Raw genomic sequence first — 23,275 nt, 5'->3', positions numbered from 1 at the left:
TTATACCTCAATCTGGTTATTTAAAAACACATCAAAACAATTACTAAGGGCTGATATGCTGAGATTAGTGAAAGAAAAGTCTTTGGTAGCCTACTTCAAAGACTCCTCATAAAGCCTTTACCAAACCCCAAAGAGTGCAAATTAATTCTCTCTCAGTAATTTTGTTTTTATCTGTTTTAGTGCTATTATACTCGTTCTCCAAACTGTGTTTGGAGACAATTTCAATGCATTCATCTTTGTATACCCTCTGCTGCCAGTCAAATAACCTGAACATAGTGGGTACTCAAAAATAACCTGGAAAAAGCTGTGTATTTCAATAGATTTGTCTAAATATTCCTGAAAAATAACAATAGATTTTACTTGTCTATGTTCTAATTAAGGAGAGAGATATTTAAGTGTAAACCTCAGAATACGTGGAACTTATTTAAAAGTAACACAAATAACTAAAGCAGAAATAGGAACAATCTTATTTTATTTATTTATTTATTTATTTAGAGACAGGGTCTTGCTCTGCTGCCCAAGCTGGAGTACAGTGGCACGATCATGACTCACTGTAGCCTCGAGCTCCCAGGCTCAGGTGATCCTCCCACCTTAGCCTCCTGAGTAGCTGGGACTACAGGCACATGCCACCATGCCTGGCTAATTTTTTTTTTTTTTTTTCTTTTGTAGAGGTAGGGATTCCCCCTGTTACGCAGGCTGGTCTCAAACTCCTGGGTTCAAGTGATCCTCCTGCCTTGGCCTCCCGAAGTGCTGAGATTACAGGTCTGAGCCACCACGCCCAGCCAGGAAAAATTTTAAATCAGCATCTAGATGACAGGTAAAGTATACTGTTTTTCTCTGGCATAGATAACACCCTATCTAACAGCTTATTTCCCAACACTGTCTAACTCAAACCATCAAATTAACTTTGGCATTTTACATTTTCATTCCCACATAGGCCTTTGCTCAATACTCTTCTACCTTGATGTCTTCCTTACTCTTTCCGAGCCAAATTTTGCCTGGAATGATTGTCATGATGGTATTAACAACAATTAATAAAATACTTAATAATTGTGTAAAGCATAGTGGTAAAAGATAAGTGTGTCTTTATAAGTATTTGTGTGGTACACAGACATACATGAACACAGAACTCCACTCAACCTTCTCAACATCTTGACACATGAGTATTACCTGAATTTTAAAGATGACCAGTTTTGGTTAGGAAATGCTGAACAAGGATTTGAATTTTAATAATCCTATACCAATGCAAAGTCCATCCCACTACAATGTCAATGATTAAGGCTCACCTTACATCTTACCTCCACACAGATGTCATTTCCAACTACCATAAACTGCAGAGATGACTTACTTTCCCAAGCATCCTTTTGCTTTTGACTAAATTGCTTTCTTAAGGCATCTTCCTTACTAGACTGAGAGCCCCTTGGATATAGGGGGTATAACTTCTTACCCTGTTTATGTATTCCCAATGCCTAGCACTATGACCACACACTGTATGTGCTCAAAAACTGCTTGCTGAATTGAAATGAACTGAGCCTTTAGTTATGGAATAATGAAATCATTTCCTAACCTCTTATGTGGTAGAAGCATTTCTTCTATAGAATCTCTGACACAGTCATCCAGATTCAACTAGCATACTTCTAAAATAGGAAACTTACTACTTCACTAAACAGCCTATTCTATTGATTTAACAGTTATTAAAAAGTTGTGGGGTTTTGTGTGTTTGAGGTTTCTTTTTTAAAAATAATAACTGAAACAAGATTTGCCTCCCGGTTCTACTGTTGGGGTCAGCACAGAGTAGGTATACTCTCCAACTATGGCAAGAACAGATATGACAACAGATTTAAGAGTAATCCTTAAAAAACTGGATACAGTTCAACAAGAATAGTTTAAAAAAATGTACAAAGGTAAAATAATTGTGCAGATACAATGAATAACGACTTAGTAGACCTACAATCTAGTGATAGTCAAAAAGTGTCTATTCGAAAGGCAGCTGGACATTTGAATATAAATTCAGAGAACAGCCAGGCTAGTTATATAAACTTTCACTTATTAATATTTAGCCAGTATGTGGCCGGGCACTGTGGCTCACACCTATAATCCTGTAATCCCAGCACTGTGGGAGGCCAAGGCAGGCAGATCACCTGAGGTTAGGAGTTCAAGACCAGCCTGGCCAACATGGTGAACCCCTGTCTCTACTAAAAATACAAAAATTAGCTGGGCATGGTGGCAGGTGCCTGTAATCCCAGTTACTTGGGAGGCTGAGGCATGAGAATCACTTGAACCTGGGAGGTGGAGGAGATGATGTCATTGCACTCCAGCCTGGGGGATACAGCAAGACTCTCTCCAAAAAAAAAAAAAAAAAAAAGAAAGAAAGAACATATTTAGTCAGTATCTTTCAACACTAAAGAGATTCCTAATACTGAAAAGATTCCTGATACCCCTGGCTAAACTCCATGGAACTGAGACTTCAAAAAGTTAGCAAAAAGACCTAGAATTGGCATACATTTCTAAGAACTTCAAAGAAGCAAGTTTCTCCTGTTACAATGGGCTAATTGACCAAATAACTAAAATCACTTGGTGTCACTACACATTTATCTCAATGCTGCCATCTTACGTTAACATATGGGACTACACAGCTTTAAAATACAGACTATGAGATCTGAAAATATCAATGATTTGAAACCCAACAAAAAGGTAGAAAAAAAGTTTAACACTGAGAGTGGAGGTATTTAGTTAACAGTAAAAAATATTTTTATAGTAATTAATTTAAAATGGAAGATCTCATGAGGCAAGTAATTATAGATCCAAAATAAATCTTACTTCGAGAAAACATGAAGTAACTTGTTGAATTCCCCGAATCCAAAAAGATTAAATTAACAGATATATAAGGAGACAGTAGAATAAAATCTAGAGGTAACTCATTTCTTCAGTAAATTAGATCTGCTTTTCTAATCACAGCTGCTTAAATAGAAATATCTGCTTGAATTTGCTGATTTTAACCTTCATCCCATTACTATAGTGATGGTGCAAAAAAGAAAGTAAAAGTCAAGTTCCTAATAAAATCAAGGAGCTGAATTTCAAGGGCCGGTTATATTTAACTGAAAATTTAACAATTTGCAATCTTCCATTTTTTCCATGAAGTAAAACCATGCTATTAAAATTATGTTAAAAAAAATTCAGTGGCACTGAAGAATGTCTCTGATTTAATGTTTATATATATATAAAATCTGTATACACATTAACATTCCAACAAGGAGGTAGGGGTGGGATGGAGAAAGCAAAAAGTAGCCTGGGAACTTGGGAATTATGTGGAAGTCTTTTTGTCAGAAAATATGAATGTCAAAATACTCATTTATAAACTCTAATTCCAAATTTAAAAAAAGGATTTAAGTCACGTACAAAAAAAAAAAAAAAAAGGCTAATGTTCTGATAGAAGAGATCAGGAAAAATACAAAGATAAATAATCTATTAAAATCTTATTATTCTATCACATTGGAGAAAAGCAGTTAAGTGGGAACTCTGTACTTTCTACTCAATTTTCCTGTGAACTTAAAATTACTTTTAAAAGTCCATTAATTAAAAACAAACAAACAAAAAACAACTTACTTGCTCCTTGCTGAGCATATACTGATTTTCTTCACCAGCACTGCTCACAGCATTGGTCAATCCGTTTTTAGGAGAGAAATCTGACAGAAGTCTCAAACTATACTTTCTTCTCCTTTCCTATTTTAAGATTTAATCTCAATTCAGTGAAATAAGTATCTTTTAAAACCCTCATCAGTCTTTTAGTACAGAGATACCCAGTTCCAGGAAACCATCTGCCAATTTCTTCATCATCACTCACTGCTGAACAATGTTTGTTGATTCCTTCTTCAGTTACAACAAGAGGCAGTGGTCAAAACGATTTCCTGTCTTAAAGGGTCAAACTCTCTCTTTCAACTTCTCACATTGTTTCACAATCTTACACTTTTATTTTCTCTAGACTGTAAAAGACACAGTGCAATGACTTTGCCTCACTCATTACTGCCTGACATACAAACATAGTAGTTGCTTTGTTGAATGAATATTCTTTTCAATCCACAAGAAAAGGCATACTCATTCAAAAGAAGTAAAAATGTTTTCCATCTTGCAATGAAAAGGAAGTTAGTTTAATAAATGAGGCCATAAAGTTTGAAAAGAGTAAGTCTCACAAAGTACTTGTTTTCATTATTTGAACAGTTGCCAAGGGAGTCGGGAGTGGTGGAGGGGAAGGGTGTGTGAATATCTGAAAAAGACACTAAGGACATGTTTGAGCCAGAGAACTATCACATATAATACTAATACCATGTCAGCATATCATATTATACTAAGTGCTTTAATAAATATTATCTCACTTGATTATCACAATTCTATGAGTCAGGTGAAGTACAGGTTGAGTATTCCTTATCCAAAATGTTCAGGACCATAAATCTTTTGGATTTCAAATTTTCTCAGTTTTTGAAATATTTACATATATATAATCTTGAGGATGGGACTCAAGTCTAAACATGAAATCCATTTATGTTCCATATACACCTTTCACACATAGCATGAAGGTAATTTTATACATATTTTAAAGAATTTTGTGCATGAAACAAAGTTTCAACTACAACCCATCACATGAGGTCAGATGTGGAATTTTTGACTTGCCGCATCATGTCTGCACTCAAAAACTTTTGGATTTTGGAGCATTTCGAATTCTCAAATTAAGGCTAGGCATCATTCTTCATTCCTCTTTTCCAAAGTGAGGAATCCGCAGCATGCATAAAGCTGGACCAGGAGTCAAACCAAATCCAAGCATCTGCCTACTACGCCATATTGCCTCTATACCACAGAACTGTACCTACTGCCACAAGCCATGCATGAAAACTCACCTCATTATCTTCTCAGTTTATTAAAATACCATCAGCTACTAGCTAACAGAAATGGAGTGCTCAATTAGTTGCATTTTTCCCTCTGTAATTTATCTGTAGGTGAGATAAGCAAATTTTTTTTTAAAAAAGCAAGATGAACAAAAACATGGTATAGTCATACAAAGGAATATTATTCAGCCATGAAAAAGAATGATACGTGCTACTGCTACATGTACAACATGGAAGAACCTTAAAAACACGATGCTAAATCAAAAAAGCCTGTCACAAAGAAGCACATATTGTACCATTCCATTTATATGAAATGTCCAGAATACACTAATCCATACAGACAGAAAATATATAGTGGTTGCAGGGGATGGCGGAGTGAGGGTGAATGGAGAGTGACTTGTAAGGCGCAGCATATAGAATTTCTTTTTGAGGTGATGAAAATGTTCTAAAGTTGCAGTAGTGATGGTTGTGCAACTCTGTGAATATACTAAAACACTGAATTGTGCACTTTAAGTAGGTAAACTGTATATGATCCAGGCATTACCTCATCTTGTTGTGCTTTGATTTACTGTGCTTTGTAGATTCTGCATTTTGCCACAAATGGAAGGTTTGTGGCAATCCTGAGTTAAGTAAGGCCATCCGTGTAATTTTTCCAACAGCATGTGCTCACTTTGTGTATCACATTTTAGTAATGTATCACATTTTAGTAATTACCACAATATTTCAAAGTTTTTTTATTATTATTACTATTATTATATCTGTTATGGTGATCTGTGATCAGTGATCTTTGATGTTACTTTTGTAGTTGTTTTGGGGGTGCCATGAACCCCACCCATATAAGATGGTAAATTTAACTGATAAATGTTATATATGTTCTGACTGCTCCACCGACCAGCCATTCTCCATCCTCCTCCCTCTCCTCTAGCCTCCCTATTCCTGGAGATACAATACTGAAATTAGGCCAATTAATAATCCTACAATGGCCTCTAAGTGTTCAAATGAAAGCAAGACTCATACATCTCTCACTTTAACTCAAAAAGCTAGATATGATTAAGCTTAGTGAGGAAGGCATGTCCGAAGCTGAAATAGGCCAAAAGCTAGGTCTCTTGGGTCAGTTAGCCAAGTTGTGAATGCAAAGCAAACGTTCTTGGAGGAAATTAAAAGTGCTACTCCAGTGAACACATGGATAAGACAGTGGAAGAATGTTATTGCTGATAGGAAGAAAGTTTCAGTAGTCTGGTAGAAGATCCACACAGCTGCAACATTCCCCTTAGCCAAAGCCTAATCCAAAGCAAGGCCCTAACTCTCCTCAATTCTGTAAAAGCTAAGAGGTGACAAAGATGCAAAAGAAAAGTTAGAAGCTGGTAGAGGTTGACTCATGAGGTTTAAGGAAAAAAGTTATCTTCATAACACAAAAATACAAGGTGAAGCAGCAAGTCCTGATGTAGAAACTGCAAGTGATCCAGAAGATCTAGCTAAGATAATTGAAGGTCACTATACTAGGCAGATTTTCAACGTAGACAAAACAGCCTTCTTTTGGAAGAAGATACCATCTAGAACATCAATGTCTCGCTTCAAAGCATAGGATGATTCTCTTGTTAGGGGATAATGCAGCTCCTGACTTTAAGTTGAAGCCAATGCTCACTGGTCATTCCAAAAATTCTAGGCCCCATAAGAATTACACTAACTCTATTTTGCCTGTGCTCTATAAATGAAACAACAAAGCCTGGATGACAGCACATGTTTTTATATAGCATGGTTTACTAGCTCTTTGAAGCCTACTATTGAGACTGCCTCAGAAACAAAGATTCCTTTCAAAATATTACTGCTCATTGACAATACACTTGGTCATTCAAGAGCTCTGATGGAGATGAACAAGGAAATTGATGTTATTCTCATGTCTGCTAACACAAAATCTATTCTGCATCCCATGGATCAAGTAGTAATTTTTATTTCATTTAAGAAATAAATTTTAAGAAATTTATTATTAAGAAATAAATTTGAGAAATATTTAAGAAATAAATTAATAAATTTCATATAAAAGAGAAATATTATTTATTTCAGAAATAAATGTCATAAGGCTATAGCTGTCATAGACAGTGATTCCTTTAATGGATCTGGGGAATGTAAACTGGAAACCTCCCAGAAAGGTTTCACCACTCTAGATGCCATTAAGAATATTTGTAATTCATGGGAGGAGGTCAAAACATCAACATTAACAGGAGTTTGGAAGAGGCTGATTCCAACCCTCATGGATGATAGGAAGTAGCTGCAGATGTGGTGGAAATAGCAAGAAAATTACAAATGGTGCCCAAAGACATGACTGAATTACTGCAATATTATGATAAAACTTGAATACATGAGGAGTTGCTTCTTAGGGATGAACAAAGTGGCTTCTTGAGATGAAATCTACCCGTGGTGTAGATACTATGAATATTGTTGAAATGACAACAAAGGATTGAGAAAGTTGACAAAGCAGTGACAGGCTTTGAGAGGACTGACTCCAATTCTAAAATATGTTCTACTCTGGGTAAAATACTATTAAGGAATGCATGAAAGAAAAAGTCACCTGATGCAGCAAACCTCATTGATATTTTCTTTTATAATAAATTGCCACAGCCACCCCAGCCTTCAGCAACCACTACTCTCATCAGTCAGCAGCCATCAACACCTGAGGGAAGACCCTTTACCTGCAAAAAGATTACAACTCTCTGAAGGCTCAGATGATCATGAGCATTTCCCAGTAATAAAGTATTTTTAAATTAAGGTATGTGTGTACTGTTTTTTATAGTATAAACATAACTTTTATATGTACCAGGAAACCAAAAAAATGTGTGACCCCCTTCATCGTGATATTCACTTTTTTGCAGTGGTCTGGAATTGAACTTGCAGTATCTTTGAGACATGCCTGTATATGAATTATTTCTCAAACTGTTTTTAAAAATAATGACCCTATGACACTGTAAAATCCTTAATTTAAAAAATTCAATTATTTTCTAATATATTGCACATCAACTCAGGGAAGTGAGCTAATAATTTTAAAACATTTTCAGTAATTATATCATAAGCATTTTGGTGTTGCCTTGTAAAAAAAAATTTACTAACTCAGAAAAATGGAGTCTTCTTTAAAAAATTTTTTCCACTTTTACCAAAAAATTATTTCATTCCATTTTTAAAATACTTTTGTTAAATACTCAGATTAAGTTTTACTGAAGCATAACTACTAATTTTAATTAGAGAGTTGGATATCTTAACAAACGTATACAGCTGTGTGTGTAATCACCACAATCCAGTTTGGGAAAACTTAGACCACCTAAAAAGTTCTCTGTGCTCAGCTGGGTGCAGCGGCTCATGCCTGTAATCCCAACACTTTGGGAGACCAACAGGAGAGGACTGCTTGAGCCCAGAAGTTTGAAACTAGCCTGGCAACACAGCAACACCCCGCCTCAAAAAAAATTTTTTTTTTTAATTTAAAAGGTTCCCTGTGCCCATCCCTGCTCCTACCTCCAGACCCAGGCCACCAACGATTTGCTTTTGTCTTCAAAGTTTTGTGCGTTTTAGAAATTTCAAACAAACAGAATCATTCAATATATAGTCTTATGTATCTGGCCTCTCTCATTTGGCATGTTTCTGAAGTCATCCATTTGGTTGACTATCAGTAGTTCATTCTTTTTTAATTGCTGAGTGGTATTCCATCATATGTATGTACTACGTGTTTATCCATCTATCAGTTGATGGGCACTTGAGCTGTTTATAGCTATCATGTTTTTAGCTATCATGAATAACATTGCTGTAACCATTGACATGAGTCTATGTATAGACACATATATTCATTTCTATTTGGTAGATACTTAGGAATAAATTTGCTTAGTCATATAGATACATGTTTGACTTTTTTTATATATATATCTTGTATTTATTATTTAAGAACGAGTATTTAAAAACTATGACCTGTATTTATGTAACTATAAGGGACATTAGAAACCAAACAGATGGATATTTATAAAAACTGGTATTTCAGGAAAAGATTTAAAGAAGCTCATTCCAACTCCTTTGTATAAACTACGGAACACACAATTACTTTAAGCAGAATTAAGTTTTTTCTTAACTGCTCTCCAGATTACATCAAAGGTAAAACATTTAGTGATCCTAAGGCTTTAACCTCCTCAAATTTTCAATGGATTGCCTTTCAGAATGATTTTTCTAATTAACGTGAGAGGAAATCTAGCTAATAAAAGGCCAAACTCTTAGATTCTTTTCAAGAGTTGAATGAATTTTTATGTATCAACACAGATGGATTTCAGTATTCACTAAGCAGAAAGGAATAATTAATTTTTATCATCCATGTACCATACAAATATGAAGTGAAAACAGAATTTTCATTGATGGCCAATACTGTAGATTCCACGTTATAATGAATTCCAATCTCATCAATTTCTGCATCTTTAGTAGAAAGTGTACTTTTCACTGTTACAATGTCTTCAAAGACTCTTCAGTTTGTCTTTATCTTGCTCTTTTTGACTGCAAAGTGCAAAAGATTCCTGAACAAACTGCCTGCACATTGGGCACTGCTGAAAATACTTCACGCAGCCATCACACAGGCAGGTGTGTCTGCATGGTAAGAGCACCCAGTTCACAGTCCCATTCTGGCAAACAACACAGTCCTTGCTGTTCTCCGATGGCTCAACTTCACTTTCAGAGAGTCCCACCTTTTCCAACAAACTTCTGTCTGTGTTTTTTTCTTCTGAAGAGGAATAGTTGGAGGGAGTGAAATTATTATTTGCAGACATGAAAAGTTGCTTAAGATCATGAAATTGACCTTGAGCCAAGAGTAAATATTGATACAATATTCTGCAGGATAGTTTGTAAGTCCTATCAGGAATATGAATCATTGACACCATGGAAATAATATCATATATTTCCCGGTCATCCTCATCAGCTAAGGTCAATAGCGCTACCAATGGATAGCGAGATGTAGGCACTGTGCCAAAGTTTTCAATTTTATTATCTCTTGGTAACTGGCAATATATTTCTTCTTTGCTATCGTTTTTAATACTTTTTGAAAATGTAAGGCAAATTCCCACTATCACCATAAGAACAAAAATATACCAAAAATGATCAGTAAGTTAGCAACACTTTATCCATAAGAGGTCTAATTTTCAGTGTTGATGGGTGTATCAGATAAAAGGATACAAATACTGTTCCTGATAGAGATATTCACTATACAGAGCATCTTCTAATGCTTGGGGAGCGCTTATTCTGAAGCAATAAACATGCTTCTGCAGAGCTTCATATAATTTTTCAACACTGCACCCCCAGTAGCATGTAAGGAGACTATCTTCAAGGCAATCTGTTGCCAAGGTTATGCCAGTTGCAATTGAAGCTGAAGATGGATTAGTGATCTCTAAGCCAAAAGGATTCTTGACTTGTCTCATTTGCTTTTTGAAAACTCTTGTGCTGAACTGGGTCACTTCTGAATTTCTCAGAATTACTGGAACATCCCAACCAAATCATCCCAATACCAGACCGGTGGTCACGATGAAGCAGGTAAAGACCACCGCGATGTAGAAAAGCGGCGAGTATTCACAAAGCCTTACCAGAAACACCGCAGCCATCAGGGTCTCGCTCTGGATAGAGCCAGGCTCAAGCCGCATAGCCCAGCCTAGTCCAGCCCGACATGTTTGACTTTTTAAGAAACTACAAAACTTTTCCCAAGTGGCTATACAATTTTATATTCCTAGCAGCCATGTATGAGGTTTCTAGTTTCTTCACATCTCACCAACACTGAAGACAATCTCTTTTTTATTTTAGCTAATTTAGAGGATTCATTAGTGGTATTTCACTGTGGCTTCAATATCTAACGACAGTGAACAACCCTTCATATGCTTGTTTGCCATCCATACATCTTCTTTAGTGAAACCTGTTCAAATCTTCTGCCCTTCTAAAAACTGGTTATTTTGGTATAAGTTGTAATTGTCTGCATATTCTGGATTCAATCCTCAATCATGTATGTTTTGCAAATACTTTCTTCAAATATTTGGCTTGGTCTTCTCATTTTCTGAATAATGTCTTTTGAAGTAAAAGGTTTTAAATTCTGACGTTCATTTTAATCAACTTTCTTTTTTTTTTTTTTTTTTTTTTTTGAGTTTTGCTCTGTTACCCAGGCTGGAGCGCAGTGGTGCAATCTTGGCTCACTGTAACCTCTGCCTCCAGGGTTCAAGCGATTCTCCTGCCTCAGCCTCCAGAATAGCTGGGGCTACAGGCGTGCACCACCATGCCTGGCTAATTTTTGAATTTTTTGTAGAGACGGGGTTTCGCCACATTGGCTAGGCTGGTCTCGATCTCCTGGCCTCAGGTGATCTGCCTCCCAAAGGCCAATTACAGGCGTGAGGCACCACGCCCAGACCATTTTATGAACTTCTGTTAGCAGATCACACTTTTGGTGTTACACCTAAGAAATTCTTGCCTAATATAAGGTCATGAAGATTTACCCCTAAGTTTTCCTGAGAGACTTATAGTTTTCGTTCTTATATTTAGGTCATTGCCCCTGTATTTTCTTTAAGAAATTTTACAGTTTTATATATTACTTTAAATAATCTGTTTTTGTGTACAGTGTGAAGGGTGTAGGCGCCATTTTTTGACAAGATGTATATCCAATTGTTTCAGTACCATTTGTTGAAAATACTACCCTTTTCCCCAATTAATTAGCTTGGCATCTTTGTCAAAAATCAATTTACCATATATATCTGAGTTTATTTCTTGATTCTATTTTATCCTATTGATCTATTAATATTTGACTATTAATACAGCTTTATATAAGTTCTGAAGTCTGGTGCTTTAAGTCCCTATGTTCCTTCTCAAAATTGTTTTAGCTCTTCTAGGTCCTTTAAATTTCTGCATATATTTTAGAATTAGCTTCTCAATTTCTATAAAAAAAAGTACTGAGATTTTTGATAGAGAATCTACAGGTTACTAATTTGGGTTTTCAAATCCATAAAAATTATATATATTTCCTTTATTTGGGTCATTTTTCTGAAATGTTTTGTAGTTTTCAGTACACAGAAATACTTCTTTTAAAACACCAATGATAAACTTCTTAAAGCGCTAAATTGAAGATAAAATATAATAGCAAACATTATTTTAAAATCTTCCAGACACAGTTTTAAGTTTATCATACCTCATATCCAAAAGCAAGACAAACAATGAACAAATAATAAAGATATATTATCTCATAAAGTCTAAGGGTTATAAACCATTCATAAAACTGAACAGCAAAAAAGTTAACTCCTATTTCAAAGGTACTTGCCTTGAATGAAATCGCCACACAACTTTTTGGTAGCAGAAACTAAATACTCAATTTGGTTTTTCTTCCTGAACGCCCAACAACCTCAAGAAATTTCCACAAACTAGAGTCATATTCACAAACAAAATCTATTTTTGTAAATAAAATGTAGTACTTGAAACACAATGAAACACACCATCTCTAGTTTTTTTCTATCTCAATTTTTACAGCATGATTTTTGTCTCCAATTTTAAGTGTATAAGCCTTCATTGAAGCAAATCTGACAAATAAAATGGAATTGAGGTTCTATCAAAGGTTCAAGTCTTGAAAAATTATTTTTAATTGAAGATTATAAATATTAACAAAAGTTTTTTCTCTTTCAAAGTAAAAACATTTTGCACATTCATAGCAGGAGCCACATAGAGTTCACAATTACACTATTTATAATAGCTAAAGACAGGAACTATCTAAATGCCCACTGACAAGAGTACATGGCATAAATTATGGTGTATTCACATTATTGAATATTGTACTATAGTGAAAATGAACTACAGCTACATGCAATAATATGTTGAATATAAAAAACTTAAAGTTGAGAGGGGGAAACAAAGCAAGGTCCAAAAGACAATAAGCAGTATGATTCCAAGAAAAACTAAATATATTATTTCGGCACCAATACATTAATAATATAAACTATTTTAAAGAGGCGAAGGAATGACAAATACAAAATTCCAAAGAGTAGTTTCTGGAGAAAGGGAAGGGCAAGAAGAGGCAGGAAAACAGAACAGCTGAGGAACACATAAGTAAACAAATCCAAGTTATTATTAACATTGTAGTTCTTGGGTAGAGTGGAAGGTTTCATATGTTTTATAACTTACACATGTTATCTAATTCTTTTGTATCACATTATATTAAAAAATATTTTTTAAAACACAAGCAAAAACTATTTTTTAAAATTACTCGTTACAAAACATTTTCCAGAGGTTTAATAGTAAACTCAAAATGTACTTCAAATTTTTTAGAAAGTTCTTACCTTTGTTTCTGTTCAACTGCTTTGTCCAAATGCTGAAAGATATCCTGAAACAAGGTGCAGCTGGATCGACTGTTAATAGTATACCCATATCCTCTTTTCCAATATTGTTTCAGATCATTTAAATACTCTAATACCTAAAAAAAATTCAAAAATCAATTCTAATCTATTTTCAAAAACATAATAGATTCCCTGATTTAATAATGATTCTCTAAGAAATGGTTACAGTGTTTAATTACCATACTGCACAAAATATAATATTTATGTCATATGTCAAGGATATATTTAGAAGAAAGAATAAAGAAGAAGAATATTCATTAAAACACAGAAGATAACAGTAGATGAGAAATGTTTAAGAATTTTGAGAAGGTAGAAGTCAAATAGAAAACGAGTTACTTTGGTTCATGTATCAGTTTGGTGAAAAAAAAAATAATAAAAGTGTACCAAAGATATGGGGAAATGGGTACTGTTGGGAGGAATGTATATTGGTATAGACATTCTAGAGGGCAAACTGGCAAAATCCATGAAAACACACATACTCTATGACCCATTTAATTCCATTTCTTATAAAGTGATACTCACAGAGGAATACCAGGGAGAATGTACAAGAATGACTTACAGTAGCACTGCTTATAGATGCCAAAAAATCCCCAGAAACAACTAAATTCCCACAGTAGGTAGATGGTTAAATAAACTATGATATACACATACTACAGAATACTTTGCAGTTATCAAAAAGTTCTGTATTATAGATCTCCATGTACTGACATGGAAGAGCTCCAAAACACAATGTTGAATAAGAGTCCATTAAAAATAATACATAGCCTATAATACCATTTATTACCCACACACATACATTATACCCTTTATATTTCTAAGAATGATACAGATTATAAAAGTATAGAAAACAGTTTGAAACTTACCTATCACTGATTACAGTGACTAATCTCTGCTGCAAGGTCTGGAATCGGGAGCTGGTAATTAAGTAGCCTTTATCTGAGGGTTAAATTTTGCACTTACGTATCATTTGATCATTTGCTCATGTAGAAGTGGAGAACTAAAACCTCTATCTAGAACTAAAACCTGTAGCTAAAACCACAACTAGAGGACTAAAATATGTAACCCAAAAGAGGTTCAAGACGACTGGAATAGTCACGAACCTTTCTTCCCAAAAGAGCTCCTAGAGAAACTAAGTTCAAGTCATAGTAAGTTTTAAGAGCAGGGGTGGGACAGTGCCATATGTAAAAACAAAATTAAAAACACATTAAAGGTGTGAGAGGAGCTACTTGCTACACTAGCATTGTTGCCTGCAATCTAGACTAGCATAGCACAATGGCAACTTGTGTCCCTTCCAAAGGCAGAAGTGTAGATATTTATTAATGAAGACAAGGAGAATAGCTGAGGGTAAAAGGATGAATAAATGGGTTATAAAGGAAATGAAATATTACATAAACGCCTTGAACAAGGCTCAGAGCAAAAGGTGGCACTGTCTCTTAGCTCAACTATGACAGATGCATGAAACGGTGAAGCTATATATTTGCCAAAACCACTCCTGGTTTTGTAACCTGACAGGATTGAAAGGAAGCTGGCAAACCTGAGTGGCCTCGCCCTGGAAGACATTCATACAAGATGATGGACTGGACTAATTATTAATGACTGTGTATACTCTTTTGATGTAAGGTATCCCTCTTTGAAAACCAGGAGCTGACCTGTGGTGTTATGATATGTATATATTGGCTTTCGTCCACACTTTCTGGTTTGTAACTCCCATATTCCTTGTTGAAGTCTTTTGGTATAATACTGGGTGTGTGAGGCCTCAGGAGCAGGCCTCAGGAAACAGAATCTCTCTCCTGCCTCCCTTTCCACAGTGCAGAGGCAGCTCTCATCTTCCTGCCTTTCTGGGGGTCTTAAGATCCTGCCCTGAAAGGGTCCTGCCTCATATCCTGGGGGGAAGGAATACTTCCATAAAAGCCCAAGAGGACTGGGTTTGGAGAGCTTACAGAAAGCTGAACATGTGGAACTTCCTGGAGGGTGACATGCCCAGGGAGGACATGGAAGCTCCACGCTCCTTCCCCCATAACTCGCCCTACTGTCTCTTCATCTCTATCCTTTGTAACATCCTTTATAATAAATCTGCAAACATGTTTCCTTGAGTTCTGTGAGCTGCTACAGCAAATTAACTGAACCCAAAGAAGAGGTCATGGGAACGCCAACTTGAAGTCAGTTGAGCAGAAGAGTACCAATGGGGCACTTGGGGACTGAGCCCTCAACCTGTGGGATCTAACACTACCTCCAGGTAGACAGTGTCAGAACTGAACTGGAGGACACCCAGCTGGTGTCTCCTGCTTGGTGTGCAGGGGAAAGGCTCCCACACATTTGGTCACAGAGGTCTTCTGTGTTGATGATTGTGGTGGTGGTGTGAGAGCAGAGGAAAAACACGGCTTTAGACAGTCTGTCCTTACCCAAAAGCAATTAAATCAAGAAGTTAGCAAAGAGAAGTAAACACTAAGAAATTTAAAAAGGAATTAAAAGGAATTAGATAAAAGTCTGTTCCATCTATTCAAGAAATAAAATCTACTATTAGAAATAAAAAGGAGGCAAGTGAGATTTTTAAAACTCTCATGTGCTTACTATTAAAACTTTATATTATTTAAAAAAAAAAAAAAAAAAAGGCCCAGTGCGGTGGCTCACACCTGTAATCCCAGCACTTTGGGAGGCCGAGGCGAGTGGATCCCTTGAGGTCAGGAGTTAGAGACCAGCCTGGCCAATGTGGCAAAATCCCTTCTATACTAAAAATACAAAAATTAGCCAGGTGTGGTGGCGGGTGCCTGTGGTCCCAGCTACTCAGGAGGCTGAAGTACGAGAATCGACAATTCTACCACAGACAAATACCTTCAGAAACCGGTATACCTGTACCCCAACAAACATATACATAATGTTCATAGCAACAAGGTTCGTTAACAGTCCCAAACTAAAAACAATGTCTACCAAAAAGATAATGAATTAACTGTAAAATATTCATATAATGGAATACTATATAGTAATGAAAATTAAAAACTGTAGCTATATGCAACCTCATAAATATTTTTCAATTTAAAAACTTTATTAAATTGTAATTTACATACACATGATTTAAATATACATGTTGATGATTTCTGACAAATGTAAACACCTGTATAACCCACCCCCGCTGTGTTAATACAATGACTTAATCACCCCCAAGAAGTTACCTCACGCCCCTTTGCTTCAATCTCCTCTAATACTCTGCTACAGGTATGTTTTACAGAATCCTGAGAAATGTCTGTGACCTCATAATTCCCAATCCATTTGAGAAGAGGTACATTTTCCTGAAATTTGTGAGCCTTTTCACAACACAACAGGTCAAGATCATTTTAAATTCCTCCCAGTTCAAATCCCTGCCTTCTAAGTAGCAATCTATACACGGGAAGCTTTTTTTTTTTAAACTTGTGTCATGGGGGTTTGTCGTATGGATTATTTCACCACCCAGGTATTCATCCTAGTGCCCATTAGTTATTTTTCCTGATCCTCTCCCTCCTCCCATCCTCTGCCCTCTGAAAGGCCCCAGTGTATGTTGTTCCCCTCTATCTGTCCATGCGTTCTCACCATTTAGCTCCCAAATAAATCTTAAAAACTTAATGTTGAACAAGAGCTAGATACCAAAAGAAAAAAACATACACAGAGTAATTCCATAATATAAAGTTCAAAAACAGATAAAGCTAAACTGTTTCTTGGGGAAAAAATAAACTAGTAAACAATAAACTACCGTAATAAAGAAAAAATTGAAAGCAAAAATACACAAGTAATTATGGGGAAATAATTTCAGAGAAGGAAAACACTTTTTAAAATCAAAAGATATATTGGCTTAATTCAGCAAATAATGGATAACATGAATGACTGACTTTCATAGGTACATTAAATACCAAAACTAATCCCAAGAGAGAGAAAATCTAGACATACTTATTAAAGACATAAATTGCAAAAAAGCTATCCTACAAATTAATTTTCTCCTTTGTGCATCACTACACCTTTTACGGGCAGTCCCCAACATATGATGGTTTGACTGACAATTTTTCAACTTTACAATGGTTCAAAAGCAATACACATTCAGTGCGCTCCTTGACTTACAACGAGGCTCTGTCTGGATAAATGCACTGTAAATCAGAAATGCACTTCCAACTTAAGATATTCAACCTGCCATGGGTCTAATCTGGATGCAACCCCACAATAAGTCAAGGAGCATCTGCGTATGTTTCTATTACTGTATAAACCTTCTATTATCTTGCAATGGTTTAGTTACATGTCTTTCATTCCTTGCGGCATTCTTTGAGGACAATATCTATCTAATGTTAGTGTCTTTAGTTCCAAGCAAGTGCTTGTCACAGAACAGAAACTCAAAAAATGCTTGCTGAAGGTACTCAAGGTCCAAGATATCTAATTATCTCAGAATTTCATAAATGTCTATTCATTTTTAATTGTAAAAACCATTCTTGGCCAAGCGCCATGGCTCACACCTGTAATTCCAGCACTTTGAGAGGGTGAGGCAGGAGGATTACTTGAGGTCAGGAGTTCGAGACTAGCCTGGCCAACATGGTGAAATCCCGTCTCTACTAAAAATACAAACATTAGTTGGGCATGAAGGCACACGCCTGTAATCCCAGCTACTTGGGAAGCTGAGGCAGGAGAATTGCTTGAACACAATAGGCAGAGGTTGCAGTGAGCTGAGATTGGTCCACTGCACTCCAGCCTGGGTGACAGAGGGAGACTCTGCCTCAAAAAAAAAAAAAAAAAAAACTTAATGAAGAACTTTAAACACATAAAAAATATAAGACAGTAGTATAAAGAACCTCTGTGTACTCATCCAGTTTCAACAATAATCAGCATTCAACCAGTCCCATTTCAGCTTTGCTCCTACCACTACCACTGAATTATTTTGAAGCAAATCCCAGGTATCATTTTATTTCACCTGTAAATACTTCAGTATATAAACCTATTTCACAGTGAAAGTCCAAAGCCGGGATAAATTATTTTCTATCAAATCACTGAAGAAGAAAATAATAGAAAATACCCAAAGTGCTGGGATGACAGGCATGAGACACCATGCCCGGTCAAGAAGTTATTTACAAGAAAAAAAGTACCCCTACAATAAAGAGATCAGGCAGACACCATTGTAATCAAATGATCAAATGGTCAAGAATCACTTGAATCTGGGGAGCGGAGGTTTCAGTGAGCCAAGATTGTGTCACTGCACTGCAGCCTGGGCGACAGAGAGAGACAGTGTCTCAAAAATAATGATAATAATAATAATAATAATAATAATCAATGACGTGACAAATGGACATCAGTCCTTCTGACATGATGCACTGAGAAGGATATATCACTTATGTAGGGCTCTTGTCAAAAATGTTTAATCTGAATCTAATCCTAAGTAAAATATATCAGACACATCCAAAAGCATTCTGCAAAAAACCTGGCCTAGACTCCTCCAAATGCCAATGTACAAAGGGCAAAAGGAAGGCTGGAGGACTCTTTCAGGTTAAATGAGACTAAAAGAAATGCAACCAAATGCGATGAATGATCCCTTATCAGATCCTGAATCTTACAAAACAAAACAAACAAAAAACAGCTATAAAAGACTTAGGATGTGAAAATTTGAAAGTTGACTGTATATTAGAAAATACTGTGGTATACATTATACACATAAATATAACTATGGTATACTGTGTTGTGGTTATACAAAAGAATGTTCTTGTCCTAGATGCATGCCCAAGTATTTAAGGGTGAAACATCCTGATGGTGAGGGGTACAAGAAAATTATATATACATGGTGGACAGAAAAAACTGCTCCCATATGTCCACATTCTAATCCCTGAGATCCTACGAATATGTTACCTTACCTGATAAAAGGGAATCTGCCAATGTGATTAAGTTATGAATCTCGAGATGGAGAGATAAATCCTGAACTATCTAGGTGGGCCCAGTGTAATCAACAAGTATGCTTACAAGAGGCAGGCAGGAAGGACAGTTAAGAGTTGGAGATGTACCCATCAGAAGTTTGAGTGACAGGAAATGCAAGTAGCCTCTGGAGATCAGAAAAAGCAGGATATGGATGTTCTCCTAAAGCCCCCTGAAAGAATATAGCTCTATTGATACCTTGATTTCAGCCCTGTAAGATTCAATTTGAACTTCTGACCTCCAGAACCATAAGATAATAAACTTATATTGTTTAAAGCCACTAAGTTTGTGGTAACTTGTTAGAGCAGCAACAGGAAACTAATATAGTAGAGAGACTGATAAAGCAAATGTGGCAAAAAAGGTTAACAGCTGGTAAATATAGGCAAAGGACATACGAATGTTCACTGTAAAACACCGAACACAATTTCCCATGAAAAATGTTATAAAATAGTCACTAGGACTTTGGAAAACCATTTATTCTCTCTGAGCTTTGGCTTCCTATAAGAAGAATATGGGATTATATCAGCTCTACAATCCCTTCCAAGCAGTAAAATTTGATGATGGGTTGGTTAAAGGTAGGTCTGTAAACGGGTTGATTTAGAAATCAAATCACCATGGAAAAAATGTTTCCAGAGTTTTTTGAACCTGAACTATTTACAAGTAGGTGGGACCAATGTGAACCTTTAATCTCTCTTTATTCAAGGAAAATTAGGAGTTAGTCACAAAACAATTTATGTTCCCTAACTGCTCATTTTCTGAAAAGCTGCTTCAAGTAACCAAATGCAAACAAGCAAGCCAAAAAAAAATTTTTTTTAAAAGCAAAGAAACTGCAAAAATAATACTTACCTTTGCATCATCTATGTCAAAAACATCACACCAAGGAGATTTAACACCTTTAATTGCCAGGTCAAATGAACAGGTGAAAAAGGCTACTTGAATTAAATCTGGGGGGGAAAAAAGGTAAAATTTTGTGGGTCATTATTTTCTGCAATTTTTCAAAGGTTAAATATCTTTATGTGGTACAGCTCAATAAAATGGACACCTTCGGTTTGGGGAAGAAATTATTTAGTTTCTTCCTGGCTATCAAAGCATTAAGAGACTTGCTCTGTATAATCTAAGGGGGCAGAACTGAACTATCAGGAAGAAACCATGAGAAGTATAAATTTCAGTCCAAAAAAACTAAGAAATTTTCTGTAATTGGTAACTTTTTTCTGCCTCCCCTGCCTTTTTTTTTTTTGACAGAGTCTTGCTGTCTTGTCCAGGCTGGAGTGCAGTGGTGATCACAGCTCACTGCAACCTCGGATTCCTGGGCTCAAACAATCCTCCTGTCTCAGGCAATTCCTTGTTAAGAACATGTTTGCCTAGCAATATCAACAAAAAGTGTAATCCAAGGACTTGCTATATAAAACTTAACATGATTTTGTTAATTTTAGAGGGTTCAAGGAGGGGGGGCTAAGGTTATAAAGGTTTTAGTACCCGACTTGAAAAATTACAAATAACAAAGTACATTTATTGAACAGTTTAAATTATACAATTCATTTTATAACTAAGAAGCAGCAGCAAGTAGAGAAAAGATATAAAAGGAGAGAGAAGACTACAGAGATAGAGAGGGAAGAAGTATAAGCTAAGTGAGGGGGAAGGAGAGACAGCCAAGGAACAGAAGCACAAAGGGGAAAATCACACACTAGAGAGAAATGTTGGTACCAACATCAGTTTTTCAAACTTAGCTGCTCAAATGATTTCCGAAGTGGATTTCAGAATAAGTTATCTAGGATTTTTACACTGCTAATTTGTGGATTACATTACTCTTGAGATACATACGGGTATTGAAGAGAAGGGATAAGGGAATGAATGCTTGGGCTATAAAAAGTAGCCTTTGTTAGTAAATAAAACACTGCTGCTTTCTACTCAGTGAGAAGTAGGTGATATTTAATGCTAGAGAGAAAAAAATTCAACTGCAGTGGTTGCCTCCACTGCTTTGATTTTTCTTTAACTTTACTGCGTTTCCTGTTTTCCTAAAGGCAAATGGGACCAAAAATCAACTGACGTTACATGCATTTTGCGCTAGTTCTGAGTTTAAAGAATTCCCCTGAAGCAGTATACAATACAGAAAAATACATTTCATTGGAAATATACGGAAAAGCCATTCAAAACTTTGCTCATGTAAAGAAAAGGTTTTATAATCTCAATACCTGATACAATATAGTGGCTTGTAAGTACCAGGTACATTTGATGAAAGGATCTGGCTTATTTACACTCAAAGCTCTAATTCCGAAATTATGAAGTCAGTCCAAACGGTATATTCTTTAACTAGAAGAGAGTTAACTAGAAAAAAAAAAATTCACCAAACAACTCTTCAGAGTACAGGGAGAAAAAGCATCAGATCAAGACAGGCTGAGACCTGACTTTGCCACTAATTATCCTGGGTAAGCTCTCTTAAGTGTCAATTTCCCCACTTACAAAGTAAAGAAGTTAGATACATGATCTTATTTAAGTTATAGCTCTGACTTATCTGTTATGACCCTTCTGATTTCTTGGTCAGTCTTTCAGAACCTCAAAAATCTTTCAGGTGGGTAAGAAATTTAAATATTTAAAAAACGAAATAGACCCTTTCCCTCCGCTCCCCTGAGAAAAAAATAAAACAACAAAAAAGGAAGACAATAGGAAAATATAATAATCTTGGGGTGGGAGGATTCCTGGACAAAATACAACACTCAGAAGCCATAATGAAGAGACAGATATGGCTATTTAAAAGATGTAAACTTCTGTGCAATCAAAGGCACCATCAACAAACCTAAGAAATAAGGAAAAAATTAAAATATTAACAACATACAAAAAGCAAAGGGCGAATCCTTTGTCAGGCAGAATTAAAAGATATAATTAATATACCTATAACACATAAAAGGTATTTGTGATTCATAAGAAAACAAAAATAACCCAATAGAAAATGAACAAAGTTATGAAGGGGCAATTCTAAGAAATGCAAATGGCTACTAAACATGAAAAGATGTTCACTTTCAGAAGTAATCAAAGAACTGCAAATTAAAGCTAGATACTATTTTTCATTAATCAAATTGGCAAAAATTAAAATGACTAATAATATCTACTGTTGGAAGATACGGGAAAATGAACATTCTCATATACTGTGGACATAAATTTTTACTACACCTTCAGAGAATAATTTCAAAGTACATGTCAAGATATAAAATATTCATGTGTGTTCACCCAGCAATTTCACCCCTATAAAAACATTTTTAAAAATCTATTTATTCATTTAGAGATCAGATAATGAGACTGGCTAATTTTTGTATCTTTGATAGAGGAAGGGTTTCACCATGTAGCCAAGACTAGTCTCGAACTCCTGGGCTCAAGTGATCCAACCACCTTAGCCTCCCAAAGTGCTGGGATTATAGGCTATGCCATGGCACCCAGCCTCACCTATTTTATCTTACAAATAAACTCTCGGCCGGGCGCGGTGGCTCAAGCCTGTAATCCCAGCACTTTGGGAGGCCGAGACGGGCGGATCACGAGGTCAGGAGATCGAGACCATCCTGGCTAATATGGTGAAACCCCGTCTCTACTAAAAATACAAAAACTAGCCGGGCGAGGTGGCGGGCGCCTGTAGTCCCAGCTACTTGGGAGGCTGAGGCAGGAGAATGGCGGAAACCCAGGAGGCGGAGCTTGCAGTGAGCTGAGATCTGGCCACTGCACTCCAGTCCGGGCGACAGAGCGAGACTCCGCCTCAAAAAAAAAAAAAAAAAAAAAAAAAAAAAAAAAAAAACAAATAAACTCTCAAGTGTAAAAAACAGACTACAAGAGTGTTCATTGTAGCATTACCTGAAAGCGTTAAAAACTAAGAAAAATTTCAGTAGGAAAATGGTTTATATAAAAAGAATCTGGACTGCATTAGCAACAGCCTCTTACAGCAGTAAAATTCGATGATGGGTTAAATAATTTAACTAGCATTGACTTACAAATTGAGTCATTCCTATGTCCCACGAAATAACACAGGATTTAAAAGAATGAGACAGTTCTGTATTTGTCTAGAGACAAATATATTGTTAAGTAAAAATAGTAAAGTTACTGAAAATACATATAGCATCACCCCTC

The 23,275-nt window shown here is 35.9% G+C and overlaps 1 protein-coding gene across 2 annotated transcripts in view; it reads right to left on the bottom strand.

Moving 5' to 3' along the window:
• Window positions 1–23,275, bottom strand: part of MINPP1 (multiple inositol-polyphosphate phosphatase 1) — a 47,685-nt gene that overhangs the window by 18,932 nt on the left and 5,478 nt on the right. For both annotated transcript variants that reach the window (XM_033215469.1, XM_033215480.1), the window contains exons 3-4: window positions 20,012–20,109; window positions 13,196–13,329 (exon numbers count right to left, since the gene is read on the bottom strand). In XM_033215469.1, the coding sequence (XP_033071360.1) occupies window positions 13,196–13,329; window positions 20,012–20,109 (232 nt within the window). The remainder of the gene's footprint in view (window positions 1–13,195; window positions 13,330–20,011; window positions 20,110–23,275) is intronic.

This window comes from Trachypithecus francoisi, unplaced genomic scaffold, assembly GCF_009764315.1.
Source record: "Trachypithecus francoisi isolate TF-2019V2 unplaced genomic scaffold, Tfra_2.0 Contig00586, whole genome shotgun sequence".
Taxonomy (NCBI): domain Eukaryota; kingdom Metazoa; phylum Chordata; class Mammalia; order Primates; family Cercopithecidae; genus Trachypithecus; species Trachypithecus francoisi.
This window is presented reverse-complemented; position numbering and strand designations above follow the sequence as displayed.